At 56.6% G+C, this 19,499-nt stretch overlaps 8 protein-coding genes across 8 annotated transcripts in view; 4 read left to right on the forward strand and 4 right to left on the reverse strand.

Moving 5' to 3' along the window:
* Nucleotides 1-2,828: 2,828 nt before the first annotated feature.
* On the reverse strand, nt 2,829-3,796 carry K452DRAFT_253518 (uncharacterized protein). Its single transcript, XM_033538291.1, has 3 exons — nt 3,447-3,796; nt 3,273-3,392; nt 2,829-3,221 (listed from the first exon to the last, which is right to left on the reverse strand). Exons 1-3 carry the CDS (start codon nt 3,740-3,742, stop codon nt 3,056-3,058), a joined length of 582 nt encoding a protein of 193 aa, XP_033395616.1. The 5' UTR covers nt 3,743-3,796; the 3' UTR covers nt 2,829-3,055.
* A 221-nt stretch (nt 3,797-4,017) lies between these two features.
* On the forward strand, nt 4,018-5,675 carry K452DRAFT_231351 (uncharacterized protein; the record flags this gene model as incomplete). The annotated part of the gene is made up of 5 exons (XM_033537160.1): nt 4,018-4,170; nt 4,231-4,356; nt 4,413-4,490; nt 4,542-5,233; nt 5,285-5,675. 5 exons carry the CDS (start codon nt 4,018-4,020, stop codon nt 5,673-5,675), a joined length of 1,440 nt encoding a protein of 479 aa, XP_033395617.1.
* A 474-nt stretch (nt 5,676-6,149) lies between these two features.
* K452DRAFT_289287 (uncharacterized protein) lies at nt 6,150-6,718 on the reverse strand. Its single transcript, XM_033540796.1, has 4 exons — nt 6,693-6,718; nt 6,500-6,640; nt 6,233-6,435; nt 6,150-6,168 (listed from the first exon to the last, which is right to left on the reverse strand). The coding sequence occupies exons 2-3, from the start codon at nt 6,625-6,627 to the stop codon at nt 6,366-6,368; spliced, it is 198 nt and encodes a 65-aa protein (XP_033395618.1). The 5' UTR covers nt 6,628-6,640; nt 6,693-6,718; the 3' UTR covers nt 6,150-6,168; nt 6,233-6,365.
* Nucleotides 6,719-8,179: 1,461 nt separating this feature from the next.
* Nucleotides 8,180-9,216, forward strand: K452DRAFT_310277 (uncharacterized protein; the record flags this gene model as incomplete). The annotated part of the gene is made up of 5 exons (XM_033543321.1): nt 8,180-8,240; nt 8,293-8,599; nt 8,662-8,903; nt 8,967-9,037; nt 9,106-9,216. 5 exons carry the CDS (start codon nt 8,180-8,182, stop codon nt 9,214-9,216), a joined length of 792 nt encoding a protein of 263 aa, XP_033395619.1.
* Nucleotides 9,217-11,391: 2,175 nt separating this feature from the next.
* Nucleotides 11,392-12,048, forward strand: K452DRAFT_231559 (uncharacterized protein; the record flags this gene model as incomplete). Its single annotated transcript, XM_033537173.1, has 3 exons — nt 11,392-11,738; nt 11,801-11,905; nt 11,964-12,048. The coding sequence occupies 3 exons, from the start codon at nt 11,392-11,394 to the stop codon at nt 12,046-12,048; spliced, it is 537 nt and encodes a 178-aa protein (XP_033395620.1).
* A 1,216-nt stretch (nt 12,049-13,264) lies between these two features.
* On the reverse strand, nt 13,265-14,188 carry K452DRAFT_57867 (uncharacterized protein). Its single transcript, XM_033546867.1, has one exon. It carries the CDS (start codon nt 13,964-13,966, stop codon nt 13,361-13,363), a length of 606 nt encoding a protein of 201 aa, XP_033395621.1. The 5' UTR covers nt 13,967-14,188; the 3' UTR covers nt 13,265-13,360.
* A 2,466-nt stretch (nt 14,189-16,654) lies between these two features.
* Nucleotides 16,655-17,398, reverse strand: K452DRAFT_231105 (uncharacterized protein; the record flags this gene model as incomplete). The annotated part of the gene is made up of 3 exons (XM_033537140.1): nt 16,655-16,846; nt 16,900-17,023; nt 17,082-17,398. The coding sequence occupies 3 exons, from the start codon at nt 17,396-17,398 to the stop codon at nt 16,655-16,657; spliced, it is 633 nt and encodes a 210-aa protein (XP_033395622.1).
* A 1,820-nt stretch (nt 17,399-19,218) lies between these two features.
* The window catches only part of K452DRAFT_335843 (uncharacterized protein), a gene marked incomplete at its 5' end in the record, with an annotated part of 1,988 nt that continues 1,707 nt past the window's right edge, over nt 19,219-19,499 (forward strand). The window contains 2 exons of the mRNA XM_033545232.1: nt 19,219-19,282; nt 19,367-19,473. Coding sequence (XP_033395623.1) covers nt 19,219-19,282; nt 19,367-19,473 — 171 coding nt within the window. The remainder of the gene's footprint in view (nt 19,283-19,366; nt 19,474-19,499) is intronic.

Consider the following 19,499-nt stretch of genomic DNA (forward strand, 5'->3'; position numbering starts at 1 on the left):
AACCGAGAAGACGCTTATCTTCTCACAGTTCACTTCGCTGCTCGATCTTCTCGAGATCCCTCTCATTCGCGAGAATATGGACTTTGTCCGCTTCGACGGCAGCATGCTTCCTAACGAACGGAATGACGCCGTCAACCATTTCATCGAGTCGCCTACCTGCAACATTATGCTCATTTCCTTGAAAGCCGGCAACGCAGGCCTTAACTTGAACGCAGCGTCGCAGGTCATCGTTCTTGATCCTTTTTGGAACCCATACATCGAGTACCAAGCTATTGATCGCTCTCACCGTCTCGGCCAGCAGCGCCCAGTTCATGTGCACCGCATCCTCGTGCCCAATACTGTGGAGGATCGCATCATGGACCTGCAACGAAAGAAAGAAGAGCTCATCTCGACGGCCCTTGATGAGAACGCTGGAAAGAGCATCGCCCGTCTGGGTGTCCAGGAGCTTGCGTACCTCTTTGGAGTTCGCAACACGATGCCACAAGCCAATGATGGGTAAAATACCGGCTCTGTCATTGCCGCAATTCAGCGCCGTACTACATTGCACGACGTGCCTATGCGCATCGGAAAAGTTTGTGCTTCAGCTGCTTTTTCTGCACAGCATTCAGGCGGCGACAAGCCCTCGTTTCATTGCGTTCTTTGTACTTTGGCTTTCTGATTTCCACTCTGCACTTGACATATTCTCTGCATCGGCGTCCGAGGATTAAAACGTTGGCTCATCATGGGAAATGGACAGGACAATGAGGTTGACGGGACCTATATGATACCCTAGGAGTATTACCGATTTCAGGCAAAGGCGCCCTTTCTACAGTTGTGGATACGGACGACATGGACGATTCCCTGGCTTTTAATGACCGACCTTATAGCTGGCTCATTTGGCGGTCGCAAGTTCAAGTTCAAGTCCTTTTTTGCTCGAAATCCGACTACACACAGCAGATAGCTACGTAACGAGTGCGTTGATAATTCTGTCCTCAATTTTGTTTTGTGCAAATATAAGTGCATTGGTGGCTATATAGAGGCAAGGGGATTTTCTTATCCATTTCACGACCCTGACTTGGTTGGGTTTTGCTACCTGTTCAAACAACTATAAAATCTCCTAGCCGCCTTCACGCTCGCTTCACCGGCTATATTCAACTTTGTTTTAGAAAGATTGCCAGAAGCGACATGAATTGCGCAAGAGGACCACCTGATCTCGTCAGCGTGGAAGGCGTGATGGTAGCTGATACCGGTCAGTGGGATGCGTGGGGGAGCTTGCTCTATCATGCAGTTCCTGCACATCTACAAAGAAGGTGCAGCAAGGCAGCAATTTCTGATGCCCTCGGGACAGGTGTTTCAGGCAAAAGGGTGCCTAAATACCAAGGGCAAGTTCTGAAACCAAGCCTATGAGGCAAGCTGAAGGAGCTAATTAAGAGGTACATCCGCACACGGTGCATAGCTACAGAGGGTGGGCTCCGCATAAGGAAACCTGATCCCCTTACCCCACGAGGAGCGATGTTGGCAGACGGGCCTCTCAGCTCGCGAGAAGAGTCCCGTGGCGCAGAGCCAACCCATGCGGACGAGCCGGGTCCGGGTCGGTCAGGGAAGGTCACTAACCTCGCAGCAGCAGCTTCAGCTGAAAAAGATAAGCCCTGCGCCGTACCGAGAGACGGAAAGAGAGCCCTACAGACCAGTATTCCGATCCTGCGTTGCTCAGGTTCCTGGCTTCCTCATGACACGAGCTTTGCCTGTTGGAATGGACAGCGAGCTCATTGGGTAGGCTTACGGTGGCGGAACCGTATTATGGTGCCCCCCCACTCAGCTTCACTCGTGGGGTCCTCGCCGCTAGATATTAGTTACTCTATTTACGACCTCAGCTCGCGGCACACGTGTGCGTGTGACTTTGCCTCGAAACGCCCCTCCCGGTGCGCAAGAGACGCAAACGGAGACCGTGCCACACTCGGGGTGGCGAGATACAATCCGTAGCTCTGGGTGTAATTGATAGCTTTGGTGCAGGCCCCTCCGATTCGTGGCATAACTGCTGCTCTTGCTATAGGATGGCAGGTGTATACTCAGCTGCTGGGCCCTTTCCGCTTCATGGGTGAAGGCCGTTTCTCGTTGCCCCCTCCCCCTCCTGGGCATCGAGTTTTTGACCCCGCTGCCTGTCTCCCAGCGGCCTGGTTGCCTCGCGAAAACCCCGATGCTATGGCTTTTCGAGTTCCCTGGCTGCCGGTTTGGCCAACCTACTGTGACACGAGCGGTGTTAATGGCCACTCTGTTAGAGTGCCAGCGGCTTGAGGCTGTGCTTCCTGAACTTGATCCCTGGTTTCGTGAGGCTGAACTTCGTTGTTGTTGATACTTCCGTTGTATGTTCTATATTTCCGATCCGATAGACTAATTCTCTTCTTGTTTTGTTTTCTGGTGTGTTTGTTTGTTCCTTTGTCTTTTGGTTGTTTTACCTTTTGACTCGGAAATTACTGCTGCTTTCTGAGATCTTGATATCCTTGGCCATTTTTATGATTACAGCTATAGCCAGGCTCTCAAGTTGGGTACTTTAGAACTCATGTAAACAAATATTGGAAGTATAATCGACGCAAATTACACCTCCAAAGCGTATCCTGAACTAGAACCAGGCCCTGTAAGGATACCATTGGGTGCGTTGGAAGCTTGATACGCAGACGGTTGATGCGAATGTACGCATGTACATACCAGCAATGGGCGGACCGGGAATCTTCTACAAGCATTTAGAATAATCACGATCCTGTAAAACTCAAGAATTGTCCCGCAAAATCAGAAGATCGTACAGGAGCTACCGTGATTAGTGGTGGACTAGACTTTTTTGCAGGGATGGGGTGTGATCGCCATATTAAAGGCCGAAGGTTGGTGCTGGAGGACTCGGTGCGCCAAGTATTGTAAACACGGCAAAACGGACCTATGGTACAGTCCTTTTCGAGCTATCGAATCTTAAAATCGTCTGCGTACTGCCTGCTCCTATTCGTGGGGAACTTCTCAAAAGTATATCCGCCTGTCCGAACAATTTCATCTTACACGAATTCAAGTTTAACCCCGCGCCACTAATTTATGCCGTCCAGACCCTCTTGATAGCCTCGGTAAGACCGACATCGTTGGTCTCAAACTGGTAGAGAGCAACGGCCACGGCCAAGGTGAAGCCCTTCAGGATCCACATGAGCGACCTGCGGACAATAGGAACCCTCTTGGCGGGGAAGTAGTCGATGATCATAGCCCTGTTTGCTGTCAGCTCCAGCTCGGGGTAGGGGTGGATTGATACTACGTACTCAAAGCCAATGTGGGAGTGAATGAGGAGCAAGCTGCAGAGGGTAGCATCCAGGACGGGGTTCAGCGAACCGGCAGCGAAGGGAGCGACGGTGAGAGGGATGAGACTGGCGGCAACGACTCTGCTCCATGGTTAGCGCATGCGTGGGGCAGTCAAGGATGCAGGGCTTTCTTGCCTCTCGAACGACCAGTGGTAGCTGCCGTGGGCGGGGACGGGGTCCGGGACGGGTGCGGGCTGGTTGACGGTGCCCTCGATCTTCTGGGGAAGAGGGGGCAGGATGGGCCTGCGGGCCGAGGCGTGGAAGGGCGCGACCCTCATGGCGGGGAGGGCATCGCGGACAAAGGCGGACTGGACAGGCTTCCGGGCCAAAGGCGCGAAGACGGAGGCGGCGGCGGGGCTGCTGGTGGAGAGGAGGCGCTTGCTCGGGGCAGCGAAGCAGAGGCGCATAGTCGGACGCAGGAGAGAAGCCATTGTGACGCACAAGATGGAGGCAGACGGGAGGTGCAGGAGACAGCGGAGGGGAGCTGGCGACATCACCATCAAACAGTAGTTAGCGATGCCGAGGGTACCTCGCGCGCGGACGCTGCCAAGAAGTATAAGCCGTCCATGATTGGCTGCAGCCGGCTTGCGGCGAGCCTGCAAAATCGCCAACCAGCAACATCACATTAAAGCTCTCATACCCATCACCACCCCCCTTCCGTCATCCCGCCCCCCCCATCTCATATCTCGCTATGGCTTCCCGCGCTATGGCTTCCCGGCGGCTCGCCTTCAACATGCAGCAGGCGATGCGCAGCCGCGCCGCCCTCAACTCCATCAGGTCGCCATTGACGAGAGGCATGGCGGTGCCGGTCAGCCACGGATCCAAGACCGAGAGCACTACGCTGGCCAACGGCTTCACGGTATGCGCTGCTGCGTCCATGGCCGCATCTCGGAACAGCAATTGATACAATTGATGGCAGATCGCAACCGAGCACTCGCCCTGGGCTCAGACGTCGACGGTTGGTGTCTGGATTGACGCTGGTAGCCGCGCCGAGACGGACGCGACCAATGGCACTGCGCACTTCCTGGAGCACCTTGCTTTCAAGGTAGGCCCCCATGGCTTCTGGAGACAATGGACAATGGCTGAGAGCATGGCGCACAGGGCACCCAGAAGCGGACGCAGCAGCAGCTGGAGCTGGAGATTGAGAACATGGGCGGCCACCTGAACGCCTACACTTCTGTACGTGTCCGCCACCGACGGCTTCCTACGACGCCCTCTGACAAGAAATAGCGCGAGAACACCGTCTACTACGCCAAGGCCTTCAACTCCGATGTTCCGAACACCGTCGACATCCTTTCCGACATCCTCCAGAACTCCAAGCTCGAGAAGGCCGCCATCGAGCGCGAGCGTGACGTGATCCTCCGCGAGCAGGAGGAGGTTGACAAGCAGCTCGAGGAGGTTGTTTTCGACCACCTCCACGCCACTGCCTTCCAGGGCCAGCCCCTCGGCCGCACCATCCTCGGACCCAAGGAGAACATCCAGACCATTTCCCGCGATGACCTCGTCAACTACATCAAGACCAACTACACCGCTGACCGCATGGTCCTTGTCGGTGCCGGTGGTGTTCCCCACGAGCAGCTCGTCGATCTCGCCGAGAAGTACTTCTCTGACCTTCCCACCGAGGCCCCCAGCACGCACTCTTCCATCGCCGCTGCCCAGAAGGCCAAGCCCGACTTCATTGGCTCCGAGGTCCGCATCCGTGACGACACCATGCCCACTGCCAACATCGCCATCGCTGTTGAGGGTGTCAGCTGGAAGGATGACGACTACTTCACTGCTCTCGTTGCCCAGGCCATTGTCGGCAACTGGGACCGCGCCATGGGCAGCTCTCCCTACCTTGGCAGCAAGCTCAGCACTTTCGTCCACAACCACGGCCTTGCCAACAGCTTCATGAGCTTCTCCACCTCTTACAGTGACACTGGGTAAGATCTTGTCCGCAATTGGCCAAACAATTTCATCTGACCGAATTATAGTCTCTGGGGTATCTACCTCGTCACCGACGCCGTCACTAAGATCGACGACCTTGTCCACTTCACCCTCCGTGAGTGGTCTCGCCTGTCCTACAACGTCGGCGAGGCCGAGACCGAGCGCGCCAAGGCTCAGCTTAAGGCCTCGATCCTTCTGGCTCTTGACGGCACCACCGCCACCGCCGAGGACATTGGTCGCCAGATCATCACCACTGGCCGCCGCCTGAGCCCCGAGGAGGTCGAGCGCGTCGTCGGTGCCATCACCGAGAAGGACGTTATGGACTTCGCCAGGAGGAAGCTGTGGGACCGCGACATTGCCATTTCTGCCGTTGGCCAGATCGAGGGTCTCTTGGACTACGCCCGTGTCAGGAACGACATGAGCAGGAACGCGAGCTAAATGCGTTAGAGGGGGAAAGAAAGAGAAGATGGGGGTGCACTCTGTTAGCGAATGATAGAGAACCAGTTGTGTACACTTAGCCAATAGTTTCCTTGCTGTACAAATCTCATTGATTTGAATGATTGTCATTTGACATGTCATTGAGAGGCTTCCAAACGGATATCCGAACATCCGTGTCATTAGGTGGGCGCGATACGAAGCTTTGTGGGGCGCGCGTTCCTGCCATCCGTGGCCCCCGCAGGCTTAGCAAGCGGAGGCGCTCATGATCCGCGCAAATGTTGAACAACTTTTGAAGGTTTGTATAGTAGTTATCGACATTTAGATAGACACACAGAATGCGTGTTGCAGCTTATGGCCTTGCTCAATGCATTACTACAGCCATAAACATAACCACCGACTAATAACTCAATTCGCTTGGTTTGTTTTAGGACACAAAGGTATCAAAAAGAAAGCTTAGTTGTGCTCGCCGCCCTGGTCCTTGGTGAGATCCTCACTAAAGGTCGATACGTTAGTTTCTTCTACTAGTAATGGGCGAACCATTTAGGGTGGGTACGTACATGTGCTTGTCCAGCTCATCGAGGTGCTTGCGCTGAGCCTTCAGCTTTTCCCTCAGGTTCAGCAGCCTATTGTAGAAGCAGGTTGTTAGCATAATGACTGCATACGGCTCTTAGGCCGAAGCTGCGAAAATACCTACTTCTGGCGCTCCTCCTGGCGGATGTACATCTCCTCGGCAGCAGCCTCACGCTTGGTGAAGGCGTCACTACGAAGCACACGCGCATTAGTCTTGAAGCTAGTGGAAAACAGAAGATCCATGATGTACTTACGCAGCCTTCTCGCCGCCGGCCCTGGTGCTGCCAGCGTCGCCAGCAGCCATTGTGCGAACGGTAGTGCTGAAGGGACGGGTAAGGGCCGCGGATGAACGGACAGAGCGGGTGATGGAGGTGCGAAGCATTGTGAGTGTGAAGCTGGCAGGTGGTTAGACCAGACGCGTCGTGATGAGGGATTGGATTGCCTTACGTTGTGTGACTGTTGTGGTGGAAGAGTGGATGGCTGGGAAGCTGGCAGGACCGGGAGCTTTGAGCTGCTGTGCCGGATGACCTCACCGGGGATTTGATCACGTGCGAGGAGGGGATCTGTCTGGAGATATGGGGAGACACGTCCGGGGAACACTGGGATTGACTCGTCTTGCCGCAGGAATGGCGAGACTTTTGCTCATGGGCTTGCAATGGCTTGACATTTTGTTTGCGGTTCATTCAAGTCTTCAATGGCATCATCCCCGCGCGGGTTGGGTGTGTTCCAGCATGGAATGCCGTCAGCCGTGAATGTAGCCGGGCAACGGAGAGTCCTGAACTGGAAACACTGCAAGTAAACATCCGCAGCAGCAGCCCCAAGTGTGTCAGTCCACAGTCGGCAGTGCGTGTGACCAGTGTCCGAGAGGCGTAGAGACGGCACGGGTGCACGTGACCTGATCTGCCCCTGAGATGCCAAAGGAAGACGCTTCTCGAAGCCTTTCAACGGCAGCTAAGAAGGCTAAGCGGTTTGATGAGCTCCAGGAGAGAGAGAGCCCGTTGTGTGGCCGGGCATCTAGCCTTGCGCCTACATCTACATATATGGATTGTATATACATAGGGTTACGGGGCGCAGGTGGTGAATGGGCAGCCCTTGCATCGGGGAACAGAGGCGGGCAGAGTGCATGGAAAGCGGCTGCGGGCGGCGCTTCTATCCAGCCAGCCAGTCTACGAGAGGCAGTCAGGCAACGCGGCGCTGGTGCATGTCCCTATCGTGCCTGCCAGAGCGGTGTAATATGTTATTTCGCTTACTAAGGCCCCTACCGCTTCACCTTTGACTCCAGGTTGAGCCCGATCGTCTTTCGAACGTCAACAAACACCCTCTTCTACCACTCGCCCTTTCTCACCCAGCGTCGCTCCAGGCTTATTTCTTCGAGCTCCCAGCTTCCACCGACAACCTCTACTCCCCACCCGTCACTCTCAAGCCACTTTGTTCCATCAGGTAAGCCACCCACCCCGTTCCCATCTGTTTCGTCATCCTTTGAGCCTCCTGGAATCCGCTGTCGGACGTGACGGCTGCAATCCGCCAACGACTGCCTTCGTGCGACGCACCTCATCTGAACCAAGAGACGACATCTGGTTGCGAGCGGCCTTGTTGCGCGCCCAATTCGCCCCACGCTCCAGGATCGACTCCTTGCAACTTCACCCCTACATCGACCCATCGCCGTCCGACAGCGCAATTCAAACCTGCGCCACTCCACCCTTATCTCTTCCGTTTCGCGCCCTCAGCACAGACTTGCTGCGCTAGACGGCTGTTGCCATCATCAACGCGACACGCAATTCTGCCCCGCGCCACGCATCGTCCGTCTCTTCCTCCGAACTCCGGCGATCGCATCATCGTTACGTCCGAGGCAGCACATTCATATTTGCACACTTATCAACGTCTTTGCCTGCCAATACTGACTCCGGCGCGTCTACAGCTCCAACACCGTCACAATGGGTTACGAGGACTCCGTCTACCTGGCCAAGCTCGCCGAGCAGGCCGAGCGCTACGAGGGTATGTCTTGACTCTTATCAGCCTCCAGCACTCGCGCTGACCTTGTCCGCAGAGATGGTTGAGAACATGAAGACCGTTGCCTCCGCCGACCAGGAACTCACCGTTGAGGAGCGGAATCTCCTCTCCGTTGCCTACAAGAACGTCATTGGTGCGCGCCGTGCCTCTTGGAGAATCGTCACCTCGATCGAGCAGAAGGAGGAGTCTAAGGGCAACGAGAGCCAGGTCGGCCTTATCAAGGAGTACCGTCAAAAGATTGAGGCCGAGCTTGCCAAGATCTGCGAGGACATCCTGGAGGTTCTGGACAAGCACTTGATCCCCTCTGCCCAGAGCGGCGAGTCCAAGGTCTTCTACCACAAGATGTAAGCAAACCCGCATGCGAAGACGTCACGAGGACTGTTACCAATGATTTTCTCTCTTTTAGGAAGGGTGACTACCACCGTTACCTCGCTGAGTTCGCCATTGGCGACAAGCGCAAGACCTCTGCCGACAAGTCCCTCGAGGCTTACAAGGCCGCCACCGAGGTCGCTCAGACTGACCTTGCCCCTACTCACCCCATCCGCCTTGGTCTCGCCCTGAACTTCTCTGTCTTCTACTACGAGATCCTGAACTCTCCTGACCAGGCCTGCCACCTGGCCAAGCAGGCTTTCGATGACGCCATTGCCGGTAAGTAGCCCTAAAGTAGGCATCGTTAGCGTGATTTCAGGCTAATAACCATGGTTTCTTTAGAACTTGACACCCTGTCCGAGGAGAGCTACAAGGACTCCACTCTTATCATGCAGCTCCTGAGGGACAACCTGGTATGTCAAGCATCGCAATCACTCCGCCCTTTATCATTGGTTCGGCCGCTGACGTATTGTGTACACAGACCCTCTGGACCTCCTCCGAGGCTGAGGCCCCTGCCGAGGCTGCCCCGGCTGAGGCCAAGGAGGGCGCTACGGAGGCTGCTCCGGCTGAGGAGGCCAAGCCCTCCGAGTAAGCGTGTTCTCCACGGAGTCACACTTCCGTGGCAGGTGTGACGGAGGGTTCATAGTTGGCATTCCATTGGACGTGGAGCAGAAAAGCCAGTCCCTAGGGTCGTCATCCTCGAGGACCGGCAAAAATGGGGCTTTTTTGGTCTTTCTTTGCTTCTAAAGATTCCGTTCAACCCTGCTTAAACACCTACTAGAACGTTGCAGTAGTCGAGATTTCCCCCCTTCCCCAGTCGTCTTACCCCTTCCCCCTTTCTGATCCCCATATCACGATAGCACGTTCAGCTTTCTGTACGGTTTCAACCAACCCTTCATGAATCAAATGCTAAAGACTAAAGATTCTGTTTTTTTGTTCTGTCTGGCTTATACAGGTTTGCTTTTTAGACAGGCATCCCAAGTGATGGATGCTTGGCGTGCTTTTCGTGAGATTTCGTTTGCCTACAAAAAAACACTTACAACCGTCTTCTGTCTCTCTTTTGCTTTCTGTTTGTCTGTCGGCCACATGGCAAACCACCAAGAAATAGGAACGATAGACGCGACTGGGTAGAAAGTGGAGGTGGAGCACAAGTACGTAGGGGGGAGGAATCGAAGGATTTCTTCTCGAAGGGTCGAGCAACGTGTACTACCCACTGCTGCTCGGCTGGCAACCCTCTTATGAAGTCGGCAAACCTGCTGACGAGGAAAGTGCACATGCCTTCCCCACTCGGGTTTGGACAAGGTGCCCTTTCCCACCCTTTTCCGCAAGTCCGTTCGAAGGACCGGAACCTGGTCCCAGGTGATTGGGAAATATGCTAGCACGGTCGATCGCTCGCCAAATTTCTCATGCGGCGCCTGCCCTACGGCGAGCGGAAGGACAGATGGCGCAAGGTCCCGGCGCAGCGTGCCAGGGCAGGGAGGCCCTAAAGCAAGGACGTTAGATGAGGGAGGGGGAGGAGAAAAGAAGGCAGAGAAGAAGGAAGAAAAAAAAAAAAACGAAAAAATCGCATCTCGAATCCCCACACATGCCCACCCGGTGCACGCGATGCGCGTGAAATTCGGCGCCGCCGACGGGAGAGGAGCGACGGGCGGGCCGGGAGCGAGCGAGCGAGTTGCGACAGCGGGCAGTGCTCGTCATGCATTATTTCGGCGGGCTTTGGGTTTCTGGAAAGTTGGAAGGTAGGTTATGGGGGAATTTTGCGAAAGTAAAGCCCTATCTCTCGTGTGTTTTACGCACGTATGGGTAAATAGGTTTCTCTCTCTTTTTGCTTCCACGTGGACGGCGGATCCTACACGCAGTCCGTCCGTGGTTCATCAATTTCTTGCAGGTCGGTCGGGCGGGCGGGCAAGCACGGCAAGGCATCGATTCGGACACGAGACTTGTTGCGAGTCAGGCGACGTTGATGTTTTTGGGGGGAGAGGGTGTTTGCTGGCGGCCAGCACCCACCGCTTCCTGTTCTTAGGCAGCTTAGCCCCGGTGAGGTGGTCAATAGTCAACAGTCAGGTCATGGAGGCGATAATGCGGGCCGATCGCAGGAGCCCGCGCGGCTGGGTAGGGGAGGGCGACAATACAACACGTACGTAGGAATACGGATCCGTCTACTAGTAGGGATAGTAGGCAACGCAGCAAGTGAGGCTGAGCAGTCGGGTGTTTGTAGAGAGTTCATTCGTGCGCAAGTTGTAGCAGATCGTAGCCCCTACAATTTTCTCCAGCGTGAAGCGAGATGCAACCAACGGAAGCGCGGGAAAGGCTTTGGCGGTTTTGTCGCGAAGATCGCCATCACTTGACCTCTTGAGCAATTTGGGCGCAAGGGAGCCGGAGAGACCCCTTGACATCATCGAGTAAGCGCTTGACAGTGGTGGAGCAGCTGCCGTCATGGCGGCCCCCTTGCCGGGCACCCCATTCATCAACACGCCGCCCGCCGCCGCCGCCGCATCTCCATTATCCTCTGCCCTCGCACGCCCCCGACCACCCTGCCTGTATCCACTCCCACATGCTGCCGCTGCCCGAAACAGGGTCAGGGTCCACCAGACGTTCCATTCTCTCCCAGCAGCTCCACGCTTGCCGCGCCGGCGCTTGCTAGCTAGTCACTTCGACTTTCGCAGAACATCGCTTGCAGTCCACCCTCCCTCCTCCACCGCACCCCCTCCTCCTCCACACCTATCCTCCTCGCGCCTCTCACATCCACCACAATCCACCTCCCACCATGTCTACGGCACACCACTCCGAGGCCACGCCCACCTCGACCCTGCCCCAGGCCCAGGCCCGCGACCCGGCCAACGAATGTGCCGTTGTCGACGGCGACGAGTACATTAGCCCGGCCTCGTCCTCGTCCTCGATCAACGAGGCCGGCCAGCCCCAGCAGATGCCGCGCCCCAAGCTGGGCAGCCGCAAGTCCAGCGGCACCATCATCATCCCGCGCGACAGCCCCCAGGTCGAGCTGGGCGAGGAAGAGGAGGAGTACGACGAGAACGACGCGAGGACCATGAGCCCGCGCCGGACCAGCGAGGAGATTGAGAAGATCAGCCAGGAAGCCCGGGAGGCCCTGATCCAGTGAGTCGCCCACTGCCAACACCAAACTCGCTCAACTCATCGTCTAACGCCCACCTCGTCAGGCAAGCCAAGGCTCTCCAAGCGAGCCTCCTGAGCATCGTTGACCGCGTCGAGTCGGTGCGCTGCGAACACGAAAAGCTCGAGGGGGGAAACCGCTTCCTGCAATCGTACGTCACGTCACCCTCCCGTCCGCCCTTTCCACCATGGATGCTAACCGACGACCAGGTACATTGGCGAGCTCATGCAGACAAGCAAACTCACCGCTGCAGGCGCCGCTAAGCCCAAGGGCAAGGGCCGCACCATCAAATAAAACGAGCCAGGTCATCGCCACGCGACACGACGAAGGGGGCGGCGGCCACTCCTTTACGCCCCATGTCCGGCCAGCAACGCAGCCTGGCCGTTCCATCACTTCAACCTGCCGTCGCCAACGTCGCATCCTGATCACGTGGATTTCTACGAGCCGTCCGTCTCCGACGTTTTTTCTCTTCCATCTCGCCCCCGACCGCCACTAGAACGTTCACCAAAAGACGACACCCTCCCCCTCGACGCATTCCATCCATCTCATCCAAATCTGACGGCCTCACCGACCTAAAATCTCAAAAATCCCTTCTCAGGGTGCTCACCCCCTCCCCCCCATTCAACCACCACCATCATCACAACTTCAAAACCATCGGCGACAACACTCGCCTGTTTAGTCGCGTTTACGAAGCGTGCATAGCGAAGGCTAATTCGGCGTATTTGGTGTCTTGGGTTTCTTCTGCCTGCGCACATTTTTTTCTTTCGGGATTTTTCGCTTCGGGACCTTTTTACCACCACCATTCAAGTCACCGTTTTCTCATCCTCGTCATCACATCGCCACCACCATCATCAGCAGTCTACCATCCTTCCCGCCACTCGTTGTACAGCACCAATTTATCATCCCTTCACGAACGAAAAATTAAGAATCTTGTCCTTCGTCTCCGTACGCCCGTCTTGCTCACCATCACGCAAGCACGCGTACGGATCACCATCTGTAGGGATACCACTTTAGGGCATGAGGAGGAAATCACCACCGTGGGCGTTGTTATTTGTCTTTTTTCCCCTGCTTTTCTCCTCTCTTTTTTCTTCTTTTCATTTCGTCAGGTCACACTTCGCACGGCGTTGATATTGTACAGTGTTTGCGGCATAGCGCTCGCCGTTTTTTGGGGCAGCAAGCTTCGGTTTTTCTTGCGTTTGACAGTCTTGGATTGCAGCGTGTTGTTACTTTTGTTTTTGCTTGGGTGCCGGATGGCGAAAGCCGCAGCACAAATTGGTTTGTTTCGATACGGGAGCAGAAGTGGGGACGCGAGTAAGACGAAGGGACCGAGGTCGCTACCCGCTATCACTGCTACTACACGGTCTGCTTCACTGCTGCTGCTGTATGTAGGGAATTCAAGGAATAGGGGTTGCATTTGGGCCCATTGCTATCACGACAGGCAGCATGAGAACCATCAGCCCATGGCGGCAGCGACGGCGCTTGCTTCGGCCTCACTCGTTGCGTCTGCCGGCGTCAGGTCGCTTAGCATCACGCAACCGGTTGGAGGGGAACGAGCGAAGCTTAGACTAAGAGAATTATACCCGAGCGTTTCCTTTTTCTCGCACTACTACATACAAGACACTGGCCGTCGCAGAAAATCGAAAAGATTTTTTTTTTCTTTTTTTTTTTTTTTTTTTTTTTTTTGTCTCTTTTTTTCGCATTCTTCCTGGTTATCTTTCAGATCACACGCCCGTAACGCATGGATCGATGAGTCTTGGGCATTTTGCACATGCAGGCCCGGCCCAAAGCAGTGTCCGCTTGGGGGGCTGCCTTGGTGAAACGGGGACGGTGTGGGCCGCGGAGCGTTATATGGGGCGGGTTGGCTACGTGGTTGTAGGGTGGCTAGGTGCTCCCGAGCGCCCGCAACGGTAAGAGCAACGCCCACAGCAGGCAGGCAGCCACGGGCACTTTCTTTACCTCGCGTTTTCATACCCATTTGTTTTACTGCACTGCCCCCCGCTGGCGATATGCGAGGAGTGGCGGTGGTGCCGTGCGGGCGGTGCGGGCGGTGCGGTCCTGACGTTGGGACTACACAACACGCCTTATACTCGCTTATCTTATAGCCATGTAGCCGGGTTTTTTGTGGTATGGGCTCTCCAGCTAGGCCGTTTGGCGCACACATTTCATCGGAGGATTTCAGTGTTTTCTTTTCCCTCCCCCTTGAACGGTCCATCTCACGTACGGCGGTGCGGCCGTTGTCGAGGCCCAACGGCCAAGAGAGCTACTGACCCGGTCGGCGGCGATCGCAGCTGGAAGGGGAACAGGCGAGGTTACATGCGTTGAGGCGGGCGTTGAGAGACAAAAAGACAGCGATGCTACTACACAAGAAAATAACTATGGAGCCCAGCCACGGGCGGTGGCCAGTTTACGAGTGGCACCGCCCGCCGTCCCCCTTATCCGACAATCCGAAGCAAGACGGGAACAAGGCCTCTAAACTACAGGCGCAAACGAGCAAGACAAGCCGGACGTGTACATGTAGCGAGAGGCGCTAGGGTGCGCTAAGCGGCGGGCAGAAAAAGAGGAAGCAGGACGAGCGGTGATTGGGCCGCCACCACTGGCAATCCCGGGCGGTTGCTCAATTCTCAGACGACAGAGCGAGCGAGCAGTCATCAGTCAGTCAGTCGCGGGGGGGTGGCCCACGACCGGAGCGCGAGCAGTAGCTAGTGGGAGGAGAACAGGATGAATGAGCACAGAAGTCGCCGGCGGCATTTTTTTCTTCCAGAGTCTCCCCCGTCCTCAAAAATTTTCTCGTGCGCGCGGTGGTCTCTAACTCTTTTCTTGCCCGACTCCCCTCACCGTCCCAAGCTCTTTTGAGAGAAGAGAGGAAAAAGGACATTTCCGCCTTTTCGGACACGGTCCAATCAGTGGTGCTGCCGCCGCAGCCGGCTCGACTAGCTCCCTTCCCCCTTGCCCCGTTTGATCGAGTGCTCGACGCGATGGATCGTGGGATGCGCAGCCCGCGTTCCCGCCGCTTTCGAGAAGCAAGGATGAGGTGAGAAGGGCCGGAGGCGCCCGAGCCGGCGGCCGCGCGCGCGCAAGCTGAGGATGCCCGCAGCCTTATCCGTACCTCGGTCGTTAGGGGAGGGGGAGGGAGAGGGCGACGTTTGGTCGTGGGTGGGTTGGTGTTGGATGTTGGTGTATGTAGACAGGGCTTAAAGTCCGAGTTCACGGGTCCTACCTGATAGGTAGATGAGTCTGTAACTACATGGTTCTCACGCGCATATGTATATTACGGGTTCTTTAATGGGGACAATGGGCGTGGTGCCTGCAGCAGGAAAAGAAAAAAAGAAAAAGAAAAAAAAGTTCCTCTGCCCTGCACTTGTCCAGCGTGCCCTGCGTGTGCCTGTCTGCATGCCCTAATGCCCTTCAGCCAGTCGGTAGTTAGCAGCGATCAAACAACGCATCAGCAGCAGGTTGCAGGTCCGGTGGCCTCCGCCGGCGGGTGTATCATCGACAGTCACGCGTACAGGCACAACCCGGTTGTACACGTGCGCGCCCCGTCGGCGATCAGCGGTGGTGGAGCAACGCTCGCGTTGACTTGATTGAGCCTTTTTGTTCGACTGAGCCCCCCCTTGTCCTGCAGACAAGCCCGCGCCCGCCCTCTTGGTCGCATCCGATTCCCTCAGCCAATCCCCACCCCAAAAGCCCGCGCCCGACTCCCTCCCTACCCTACCCGCCTGCGGCTCCGCTGCTGCTAATCCGTACCTCTTCTCTTTCTCTTCTCTCCCCCTCCACCCTTCCCTCTTCTGCCCCTCACCTGTCTTGTCTCTGTCGCGTCGTCTCTGGGTTTTCTCTCCCCCTCCTCTCTCTTTCCCTCTCCCTCCCTCCCTATCTCTCTATCTCTATCTCTCTCTCTCTTTCTCTCACACACGCTAAGGCCCCCCGTAACCGTGCTGCAGGCTGCAGCGGCAACAAAAAGTCGCACCGCAGGATCCGCGGCCGGTGAGGTGCTCATGGGAAATGACTGGTTGCCTGCCCCGATCCCGTACATCCGCATCCCCCATCCGTGCGACGCCGTGGGCGGCGGGCGTGAAGATGCCGTCGGGTGGATAGTGGATACGAGTGCGTAGGGCTCTCGTCTCGCGTTGCCGGTTGCGTTGTTGTTGTCGTCGTCGCTTCATGGTCTCACCATAATCATCATCATCATCATCGTCATCGTCATCAACAACCATCATGGACCACAGACATACATACATGCATACATACAATTACATGTGGTAGGTAGGCGGGTGGCAACCTGTGTAAAGGAGGGTAGTAGGGGGAGGGAAAAAAGGCGACGACGGGCAGCACAGTCGGCTACCTATCAGGAGCGACGGGGGCGGGAACCCAGGATCGAAATGCTGCTGCTGGCTGGGAAATGAACGGGAAGCGTGCGGCTGACGATCCCTTGCTCGTCTGTCAAACGGCGCGCAGCCATCGACGTCGCCGCGCAGGGGAGATCTCAGACGGTGAGGCTTGCCCTCTAGCGGGCAACGGCCAACGGCAACTCGTTGGCTGATCTGCACGCCCGTCCGTGCCCGACTGCCAACGATCTGAAACCAGATGACGGCAGCTTATTACTTCTACATCTCTTTTCTCCCGAATTATTGCGTCAGTCGTCCAACACGCGCCCACTCCCTATCCAACTACTTGCCAATGCTTTACCTCGTCGCAGCTATCATCATTTATCGAGTCACCTGCCCCCGCCTATCCTACAATCCACCACTCATCATCCCTGCTCCCTCCTCAATTCCTCTGCTTTGACTTTGCCATTGCCAAAACCCCAATGCCGTGAACGCCTTTTTCTGTCCGCAGACAGTTCCCATGACCACCAACACACGAACCTTCGTTTCGTTGCCTGCCCCCTCGCGACTGGCCAAGATCAGCGACGGCTCATGAGCGAGCGGTAAAAGTCCTCTGCCGCGTCACCACCGAGGCCGGCGTGGCCATTGGTACGGTAGTTTTGCGTTTCCTTCTGCGCCGCCGCAACCTTGGCGTGTAGCTCCGCGGCCCCCGTGTCAATGGCCTGCAGCTGCGAAAGGTGGTTGTTGAGGACACGGACCACTTGGGACAGCTATTGATAGCGTTAGCTTACGGTGGATTTTCGTCAATCACGATTCGTCTTACCGGGTCGTCGGGCTTGTCCGTCTTACTGAGAGTAGCCGAGACGCTGTTGATCTCTTCGATCATCTCAGAAAGGTCTTTGTTCAGATCGTTCAGGCGGTCGGAGAGTTTCTCCGCAAGCTTGTATCTGCAAAACCATTAATATCAGTTCCTTCGGGCCTGGTCACAAATCGGTGAACACTCACGTCCTCTCCCTCTCCTGGTCTGGGCCCTGAAGGCCCTCTGTGCCACCAACCATCTTGTCCATCAATTCATCAACTTCTTTTTCGTAGCTATCCAGCCATCTCGACAGCTCGGCTTGATCAGACTCGACCGCAGTGAGTTGGCGCTCGACTTCCTCGGTGTCCTTGCGCGCCTGGAACGTCTTGCTGTAGAGCTTTGAAATCTTGTCACTGTTCTCAACCAGCATACGGTCCCAGCTCGCCACCTGTCTCGCTTGGGTTTGGAAGCTCTTCTGGTATTTCGAAAGATCAGTAGCCCAACGCGTGATAATCTCGTCCATCGATTTGTTCTTCAGACGGGATTGCGTGGTTGGAGGAGGACCCATGGTAGACGCTCCCAAGTTGGTTGTGCCCGTGCCACCGAGACCAGTAGTTGGTGCGGCGGTTGCACCTGTCGTCGCCGTGGTGGCCGGCTGCGTCGTCGAAGTGCTGGTGGACCCCCCGAGACTGAAACTGGGCGCAGAAGCCGCAGTAGTAGTTGGCTGAGACGTTGAAGTGCTGGTGGCACCTCCCAGGCTGAAGCTTGGTGCAGCAGTCGCGGTGGTTGAGGGTTGCGGAGTGGCAGAGCTCGAGGTGGCGGCTGGAGTAGATCCCAGCCCGAAAGTTGGCTTAGCCGATGGAGTCGCTGAACCTGGAGTCGTTTGTGCAGTAGATGAGGCAGGAGTCTCAGTAGGTTTGTTGCCGCCAAAGAGGCTGAATCCACCTGTCGTCGCGGGAGTCTGGGGGGCGCCGCTTGTGGTCGAGGGTGCATCCTTTTCTTTGTCCTTGTCCTTGGCGCCACCACCAAAGATACCGCCGGTACTTCCGAAAAGACTCGGCTTATCACCACCAGCCGCAGAGGTGGAAGTCGACGTTTGAGCGCCAGGAGTGGTTTGGGGAGCGGAGGAAGCACCAGCCAGACTAAACGTGGGCTTGTTGCCAGTGGAGGACCCAAGGCCTCCAAACAGGCTCGTACTGGCCGGCTTTGAGGCATCCTGCGCAGGCTGAGATGAGGCTTGCGTACTGCTGCCCAAAGAGAAGGGTGAGGAACTGGAATGATTCCCCGCACCTCCAATCGAAAAGCCTGGCTTGTTGCCCGTCGACGCAGCTCCCAGCGAAAATCCTCCAGAAATTGAGGCGCTCGGCGCAGCGGTCCCAGACGTGGATTGGGCAGTACTGGCTTGCGAGGCTCCTCCAGTGTTGCCAAACAGACTGGTCGCGGGCTTTGCGGCGTTGTTGCTTGCTCCTCCAAACAAACTTGTGCCAGAGGCACTCTGCTGGCTCGAAGGCTGGGCACCAAAGTTCAGTCCGCCTCCAGTAGAGCTCGAGGGAGGGGGCCCCGCAGGCGTAGTAGATCCACCGAAGGAGAAGGTTGATTTGGGTGCAGGCGTAGTGGCTCCAGCGGGCGCAGAAGAAGCAGCGGGCGTGCCTCCCAGTTTCAGGGGAGAGCTTCCTGCTCCTGCTCCGCCGCCGAAGATGCTGCTGCCAGTGTTGGCAGATGTGGAAGCTCCACCAAACGTGGATTGTCCGCCGCCGAACAGAGAAGGTTGAGAGGCACCCGAAGAGGCTGGGGTACCTGATGTACCGAAAAGACCACTGCCAGCAGCCGTTGACGGGGTAGCGGCGGGAGAGGCTCCGAAGATGCTACCGCCGGCGGGTTTGCTTGCACCGCCGAAGACGCTGCTGCCAGAAGAAGCATTGTTGGCGCCGCCGAACAAGCTTCCTCCAGTAGTGCCTTGGCTGGCGCCGAAGCTGAACTTGGAAGGGTCGCCGGACATTGTGGTGGTGGTAGGCGCGCGCTAGCAATTGGAAGGTGGGCAGCGCTGACAATGCGACGGCGGTGGGGAGGTGATGTTGACGACGGGCAGACGCGCGCGGAGCCCAGTAAGAGCTTCACGCTTCGAACGTGTTTTGGGCGGCCAACCCTGCTCCGGCGGCACATGTTGATCCGCTCCGATGGACCGGTCTGGGGCGCTGACGATCGCTGCTCGATTGCACCGCCGCGTGGATGATCACTACACATCAGCGACGCAGCCCCTCGACCGCTTTGCTCTTCCTTCTCAACAATCCCCCCGTGTCCCGCCGTCATCACAAAGTCTTCCCCGCCCCATTCGCCCCCATCATGGCTGAACTCGAGCCTCCAAGAAAGAGCGTCGAGCTCCAAGACCCCGGTGCGCACGAGCTCGGTAAGTGCGCGCTTCTCCATATCTATCTGTGCCTATCGCATACCTCGCTGCCGTCATTCTCTGCTGGCGCTGACCTTGCTGCAGATTCATCCGAAGGAGAGGACCATTTCTCGGATGCCTCTGAGGGCGACAAGGCCGAGGCCGACCGCAACAGCACCACCTCTCCCATTCCCACAACGCGCGTCGAAAAGGTCGACGATGAGCCCAGCCATGGCGA

Source organism: Aplosporella prunicola (assembly GCF_010093885.1).
Source record: "Aplosporella prunicola CBS 121167 unplaced genomic scaffold K452scaffold_18, whole genome shotgun sequence".
Classification (NCBI taxonomy): Eukaryota; Fungi; Ascomycota; class Dothideomycetes; order Botryosphaeriales; family Aplosporellaceae; genus Aplosporella; species Aplosporella prunicola.